Raw genomic sequence first — 8,314 nt, forward strand, 5'->3', positions numbered from 1 at the left:
CCAAGCAACAACCCAGGAACCCTGGAAAGAAGAACTTGAGTTAAGGAACTTTGAACTGCAGCTTTGGAGGGAGCAGGACTCGTCCACGCTCGAGACAGTGTGAGGGGTTTGGCTGCTGAAAGTATTCATCCTCATGGAACAAAAGGCTTTTATACCTAACACGAGTCCTCCTAAACCACAGGGATGACTCACAGGGCATTTGCAACTGGAAAATGAGTTAGATTTCCAGCCTGTGCAGTTGGGGAGAAAGCATTTTGTTTCTAAAAAACTCATCTGAATTGCAATGGAAGGACATGGAGCTGGTTTTAGAAATGAAGTGCAAAACCTTGCCTATATTATTAAAATAGAACTACCAAATATAAAAAAGGATTTAGTAAAAATTTTATTTGAAATGTAGCATGAATCCATAATCAGAAGTGTTACAACGTACAGTTTTACAGAGAATTTTTACAATATGACAGGTATCTCTATACATGCTGCCCTCCACTTTTATTTAGTCATTATCAAACAAATAATAGGTAACAGGAATAATAAGCATTCACTTCCAGACAGAAAACTTTGGCATGTGCACAATGGGCTAGTTAGAACTCAACAGTGGTAGATGCAAGTCACAGAGACCCACATTGCTTTAACTTTGCTTCACAGCGTTTTGAAGAGGGATGAAACTCACCCGCATTATCTTCTAGCTAATGCAAAAATGAAAAATTTTCACTCCAGATATCCCTGTTTAGGGGCAAAAAAAAAGGAAGAGAGATTTATAGAACCAGCTTTTTCTATATATATAAAAAAAGGTCGTTTTTAAAGCAGTTTAGGCCACGAAGATTTTGCATATGTCATTTTGGTGTTGATCAAAACGAGACCTTTAATGCATTGCTCACATTACTGAACCACACTGCTTGGCACAAGCGGCAGCTCTCCTGGGGACTAGGACAAGCACGAGGAGGTGGCGGCTCCAAATCCACCTGCGTTGCTGCTGCGTCAGGAAGAGGAAAGGGAATTTGCACAGGGCCCATCCTTCCTGTCCTGAGTTTCTGTCACTGGGAGTGGCCACTCACACACCTACCAAATTCACCCAGAAAACGAGGGAAAACAACCTGCACGGTGCTTCTGCCTGGCATTCCGCAGACAACACTTCTACCTTAACAAATAGAAACCAATGGGAAAAAAACTGAATATTAATAATAATAATAATAATAGTATCAAGCCTCCTTTGAGAAGAATTGTTTGCAATTCTTCATGTACTTACAAAAAAAAATACAGCATTTACACAACTTCTCCGGAACTATTATGATGAACATTTTTTAACATAGTACTTATAAAATAAATCCATAGATACAAATCCTTGCACTTCCAAGCGGGAATACTTAACCCAGATTTAGAGCTGTTGAGGCAATTACATTATTGCTGTGGAACAGACAGTGGTAAGTCGTGTGAATGTTACCTTTTCCTTTTCATACTCAGCAGAATATCTAATTTGAAAGATGTTCTCCAGCAAGTCAGAATACATTTAATGTGATTTATACAGTTCCTGCTAAATATTAGCGATCCGAAGTTGACTGGACCGTGGCGCAATAGGGCACAAATGGCAGAAGAGCAGTGGAGTTGGGGCAGGAATGGCAGGAAAACAGTACAGCAACACAAGTCAGACTCATGCTCATTACTTCTTATTCCTAGGCTTTAACTCTTCTGCTGCATTTCGCAGAAAAATGTAGTTTTTCTTCTGTGGATTATAAAATTCATGACCCTAAAAAAAAAAAAAAGTCATAAGTACTTACCCTGCTCAAAGAGGAAATCATGTTATCATAAAGTACAAAACCGTAGTTATAAAGTAAGAAAAACAGATACTTCAGTATTGCATTTTATTGGAAAGCTCTAAGGTTTTTGTGTGCCTATGAAATTCGGAAGACTCTCCTAGTATTTACAAAGAACACTGAAAGCCTCACAGGAAAAGGATAGTCTTATTTTACTGTCAACTGCCAGTAGAAATGTAAGTATAAACCTGTCTTACCTTTGACCAATCATAGCTGGAAGCATATGCAAAGATATTCCCGTTATGGTTGAAACAACAGGCAGATATTGGCTGGTCAAGTTGCTCTGATGTTTTTAGCTTTGTTCGTGCATCTTTATCCCAGAAGCTGAACCTACCATCAGATCCTACTGTTGCAAGAGTACCGTGGACAGGATGAAATGCTATTCCGTTCACCTGCAAAGCCAAGCAAAATGACTTGCAAAACACCCTGCATAGACAGGAAACGGGAACACTCAACACGTCCGCTCAATAACAAGAGAGCAAACACATACAGAAGACTTTTTGCAACTATCTACAGATGGTTCTTATTTTTTTTTAATATTTTAACAGATACACTTTTGAAACAAAAGCCCAAAACAACAAGCATCCTTTTCTGCAATAGCTAGGAATTAAATGGCATAATCCCATTTCACAAAAACATAAGGATGTATTCCATTATGCACTAAGTTAACAAGTGGGATAGAATAAAAAGTCATAGTAAACACTGGCCACCCTGACTTTATAAATAGTTGCAGCAGTGTTGATTTTGAAAGAAATGAAAAAAAAATCATTCATTTCAGCTTATACTAGAGCTCTTTAAATACAAGTATATGGCCACTTCAGGTAGGATGAAAGATCAAGGAGAACAAACAAATCACAGCAAATTTTACATGAAAGGAGTATACAGGGCATCTGTAGCCTCCCACTGCACTGCATAAAAAAACCCGGGGATATGTGCTGAATACTCACAGCATAGATATCCTGAGGTACTGATGTGTTCGTTCCATTGGAGCGATGACATTTAAAAGTGAAATTGTCTTTTGCACTGCAAAATAATAAATCTTTTTACTTTCCCATTGTAAAGTGGGCAATAAATAAATAATGTCTTAATTATTAATACTTACGGATTTGGAGGGTTGATATAATGAATAGCTACTCTTCCTTCAATACTTCCAAGGGCAAATCCAGTAGGTTTGTTCACTTTGTCTTTAAAAATAGCAACACAGCGATGCTAAATTTGAGAAGAATACAGAGCATTTTAGACAAAAGCTTGAGGGTCAAATTTTCTGAATGTTGGCTGTTTTGAATAGGGACACAAAACACCACATATTCAAACACATACTAAGCAGAAATACAAAGCTAAGAGATAGGTCACATTTTCTTGAGAATTTCAGCCATAATATTTACATTCTTAAATCCTTATGAAGATCAACAATAGAGATTTCTTCAGCACAAAAATAAAGTACATGTTTCTTGGTCTTTTCTTCTCTTGAGGGATCAAATACATTATGAATACTGGATGTTCTCAACTTAGAAAATTTCTCAAATCTCCTTCTCTTCAACAATACACTAGAGTACCAAATACTAAAGAAATTTTATTAATTCCACCTCCTTGGAATAAGTATTGGCATTGTATGTGCAGACTACAATCACTTGCAAAATTACTAACAACTCGGAGAAACAAATCTAGAATTGAAATCAAGCTTTACAGCAGCCTGTCTTCTTCTCGAAGTCTTGCAAAGCCCCTGCATACAACAGGTCTGCAGGATATGACAAAGCTCCTCGGTAATGTCGTGCAAATAACAAAATTATTTAATATGGGACAGTATCCTGATTATACTTGGTTAACATTTAAATATTCTGTCATCTGTTTGTAAGGAATGGACAATGAAATTATTTTTACTTCATGTACAATAGATTTGTACATAGAATTAGAAAAAGGAGGATAAAGAAGGAAGGAAGAAGGTAATCCCAAGGCTCTTTTGTTAAACTCAGATTACTCAAAAAAACTCATTTCATGTGGTCCCACCATAGGCAACGCAGGCAGTTGCACCACTATAGACCACCGTAATGAAAGTCAAACTGGCACATGCCACAACAAGATAAAGAAATCAATCTTTAAAACATTATTTGTTTTTACTAAAAAAAATGTCAGGTCCAAAACTTCAACAGTCTGTATAAATACATCTGTAATAAATATATTTACCTGGTGTTTAAGAGGAGATTCTATTCTTCTAAATTCAGAAGGTTGATTCTCTAACTGATAAACTATCAGCCCCCTTTCTGCAGTGGCCACAGCAGCCATAGGATGAACCTGGATGAGGATGCAAAATACGTTGAAAGACAGAAAGTTGTGTTAACAGCATGACAGAGAAATCTATTTATTAATTCACACAAACCCAGGAAGAAATTATAGGAATTTGACTGTTCTTGGGAGCGGGGAAGGAAGATAGGAAAGGAGGAGATGAAGGAGAGCAACGTTCAGCCATAGACATGTTTTCTGATCCAGAAATAGCACAGTGATGGATACTAGGGGTGCCCTCCATGATGCAAACATCCATTCTCCATAGGACAGATCAAGAAAACCAGTTTATGTGTTATTATGAAGGTTACCCAGGGAATAAACATTAACAGTCTGTATTTAGTGCTAACCTAGAGAAGCTCTGAACAAAGGCTGTTCAGTTTATTAATACTGCAGCCCAAGGAGCTGACACTGCTTTACCATTTTTGCTGGCTTACCACATCGGCACAGTAACATCTTTCAGGGAGCTGCAGCGTCATCATAGGTGTTGGCAAACGGGTATCCCAGAACTGATAGAGACAAAAGAGAAAAAACAAAAGTTATGCTTGGAGTAACCACACAAATTCCTTTACTAAAGGAAGGCCAAGTACTACCAAACTATTTCACTCTTGTCCAGAACCCGAGTACTGCAACGCCCAACATCAGGCTACTTTGTTAATCTGTTCCTTGTATTAGCATATTTAAGAATGCATCTTCATGTCACATAAATATTTTTATGTGCAGATATTAGCACCCTTTGTGCCCATTTCTTCAATGAACATCATACCTTCAAAGTTTTATCCCAGCTTCCTGTCATCACACAGCTGTAATTTGGTGCTTTAATCCAATGGATAGTCTTAACAGGAGCATCGTGCTGAAGAGGAGACAGGACAAACACATCTACAGTTATTAAAATAACAGTCCATATTGCTTGCTTATGCTTCATTTTTATATGCATTTACACTTTTTATGCACTCAAAAGAAGTGCTTTGTTATTTTAGCCAAAAAGTTAGGGTACATGTTGTGGGTCATGATCTTATTGTGGTGTTTAGCATTGTAAAAAAAAAAAAAAAACTGCAGAGGAAAATAAATGGTTCCTGATGAAAGAAAATTACTACCAAGTCATCGTACAGAGGAAGATGGTCACAGCACAAATATGAATCTTGAACAACGGTGTTTTCTATTTGTTTATGAAGACACTTCCCAAGAAATAACAAACTGTATTAACTGGTGAACAAAAGGTCCTTTTGGGAACAGTTACAGCAGAAAGGCTCATGCTCACCAAAGCAACAAGGCTTTAAAATCGTTATTTTAAAATCTGATTTTTTTCACCTAAATATAGTGCAATAACAACAGTGGTCAGCACGCAGAAATAAGAGTGATAGCAGTAGTAATAGCACCAGTGATCAGCATGCAGCTGAACTCTCGGGTAAGAGGCATGAAAACATTGCACAGCCTCGTGCAGCCCTCGGCAGGGCTCCTCATACCTGCCCATGTCAATAGCTGGTAATGTAAAAGGCATCATACAAACATTTATCTATTTTGGAAGCACTAAACATTACCTTAATTACCTTATAAATGTAATTAATTTAATAAAGATAATTTAATAAAAGTGAAAAGAAAAATCACAAAAAAAACAAACCACAAGAAAACACACACAAGCAGTCTGGGGTTTGCTTACCTGTGCAATCTGAATAGCCTGATTACTGTTGAGATCCCACATTTTGGCAGTTTTATCACAGGAAGCTGTAAATACTTTACTCCCATCCTATAAACAATTAAAAATCAAATTAATATGTACTATCTATTAGAAACTGTTCATCTTGTTTACTTCTAGTAATATTAACAGAAAAATAATTTAAAAAGGATAGCTTTGTATAAGGACTGCAGTACAAAGAACTACAAAAGTAATAATTTCTTTGCAATTATCTGTTAGGGTTGTGCATTTAAGACATACCACCATAAACTTCTAGAAGAAAAAAAAAGACATTTTTTATGTACTTGCCATTTCCTTATACCTTTTTACCAACAACAAATCCAAATTATATGTCAAAAGATAACCTTGTGCGTTCACACTTTGTTTAAATACACCGAAAAATACTTTTTAGTTAGAAAGTTTTTAAAAAGAAGAAAAAATAACACAGTAGTAAGTTTTACCACTGCTTTTTTTTTCCTTGTACTTCGAATTATGCAAACATTTAGTACTGATAACAGTACTAAACTGTTAAACATTTTGCTTGTAAAAGCCTGTCTAGGTAATGCATGTACAGAGAATGTACACTTGCTGCAAACACACTTCTGCAGAATCTCAAAGGTTTGGTAGAATTTTTGGAAAAAAAGAAAATCACATATAGAAAAATACGAAAAACATATCATAGAAACTCAGCTTACAGTACAATTCTGTTTTAGATTCAAGGTCCTTGTCTCAAGGTCTTTTCTAAGCTTACTTTAAAACCTGAAGAGGAATCTGTACTACTCCTCACCTAGTTTTAAACATATTCTTACTTTTAAACAGACTTTCACCCTTCCTCTCTGGCCATGTGGGCCTCTTCTATTAAGGCCTACTTAGCACAGAGATACAAGCAGCAGCCCATAAAATAGTCATGGGATCCATCTACACTTGGCACTATGGTGTGACTGGAAACCACACACTGATTTGTGCTTCTGGAAGAAAAGAGTTTGTTTATTTTTATAGGGGAACGTACATCACTCCAGCACCCATCGAGCACAGGCCCTGTGTGCATCTGCTGAGCCTTCGGAATTGTCTGTCCGTTATCCTGAACTTCCCAGCAGCGAACCTGCAACAAAAGACACACACACAGATGTTAACATGTTAATACGAAAAACTAAATGATTCTATCCTGACTTAATCTAATGAACCAATGATTCTAAACAGCGAATGCTCTCTACAAAACTAATGGAAGCTCATTTCCTCTGTGTTCCCTTCATCCACACAGTCTGACATCCTCGACCCAAGAACAACTTCAGCTCTCCCTAAAAAAGGGCTTCACAATCATGTAACACCTGCAGGAGTCCTAAGGGCCAGCTGGGAAGTGTCTGCACGTGTCTCAGCAGAGCCTGTGCAGGTCCCTGGCCAGCACTGCAGGGCCCAGGGCTGAGCCAGCCTCCCCCTCTCTGTTCTATCCATCGGGATCTGGAGCTTCTGTCCAAACAGAAGTTTCAACAAGGCTGGGGGGCATTAACCCTTTTGAGACTACGCTGTCAAACTAGCAGAGATTCACCAGTGCCTTTATAGCTCCTCCACTAGAAACCACTGCAGAACTGTGTTAGTCTAATCCTCCCCAAAAATGAAGCTAAAAACAGACCAGTGGGAAAAAAGAAATAAGACAAATCTAACAGAAAAACTATTGGCTATGTCTCCTGAGATGGAGTCTAAGAAACACTGCACAGGAATGACTGTTCTGAAGATCATAACCAAAAGCAAAAGTAGCTCAAGCAATTTTTACTTTTCTCAGCAAAAGCACCTCGAGCCATGTCAAACCTATCAATGCCTAGGCACTAAAAGACAAATTACAGAGCGTGCAAAGAGAAGGATTTGCAGGCAGCCTGGTGCAAGGTTTTAGGGTCCCCCTTTGCAGTTGAGGCAGCCCCCCTTCCAGCTGATCCTGCGGTGGCTCTGATGGTGAGTACTTACATCGTTGGCCCATGATCCCGCAATGAGGAAGTTACCAGGCAACGTCGGTGGGCTAAAAGCTAGGCAAGATATGCTGTCGTCAGGCGGGGATGTCACCTCGATGTCCTGCGAGGAGCGGAAGGACAGGGGGTGAGACACAGCCGCACGCCGCGCCGGGCCGGCCCCGCTGGCTCCAGGCGGAGGCCGTGAGGAGCCGCGGGCAGGCGGCGGGAGGGTCCCGGTTCCCGGGCCAGGGCACCCACCTTCATGGGGTTGTGGTTGTCCGCGGTGGTGCTGCCGAACATGCTGGTGCCTCCGGTCCCGAAGCCCGAGGTCGACCCGAACAGGCTCATCTTGGCTCTGCAAAACGCAGAAAGGCTCCTGAGCGCCCGCAGGCCCCTCCGCCCCCGAGCCCGGAGGCCGCGTCCACCCGCGGGCAGGACACGCCCGCCCGCCCCCGGGGCTCAGCCCCGGCACCCGCCTCGCCGCCGCGCCCGGCCCGCCTGCGGGCAGCGAGCCCGGGGCGGCCGCCCCGGCCCGGAGCCCCCCTCGGGCGCCGCCGCCGCCCGCAACCGCCATCGCGGGGGTTCCGTGCGCCGGGGGCCGCGCG

At 40.5% G+C, this 8,314-nt stretch overlaps 1 protein-coding gene across 1 annotated transcript; it reads right to left on the bottom strand.

Annotated features, from left to right (window-relative positions):
• Positions 1-1,215: 1,215 nt before the first annotated feature.
• RAE1 (ribonucleic acid export 1) lies at positions 1,216-8,100 on the bottom strand. Its single transcript, XM_088528239.1, has 11 exons — positions 7,968-8,100; positions 7,726-7,830; positions 6,776-6,868; positions 5,752-5,838; positions 4,858-4,944; positions 4,529-4,600; positions 3,996-4,103; positions 2,914-3,020; positions 2,759-2,834; positions 2,009-2,203; positions 1,216-1,744 (listed from the first exon to the last, which is right to left on the bottom strand). Exons 1-11 carry the CDS (start codon positions 8,055-8,057, stop codon positions 1,658-1,660), a joined length of 1,107 nt encoding a protein of 368 aa, XP_088384365.1. The 5' UTR covers positions 8,058-8,100; the 3' UTR covers positions 1,216-1,657.
• Positions 8,101-8,314: the final 214 nt, after the last annotated feature.

Source organism: Tinamus guttatus, unplaced genomic scaffold, assembly GCF_059628265.1.
Source record: "Tinamus guttatus ecotype Peru unplaced genomic scaffold, ASM5962826v1 Tinamus_guttatus_pri_ptg000027l, whole genome shotgun sequence".
Taxonomy (NCBI): Eukaryota; Metazoa; Chordata; class Aves; order Tinamiformes; family Tinamidae; genus Tinamus; species Tinamus guttatus.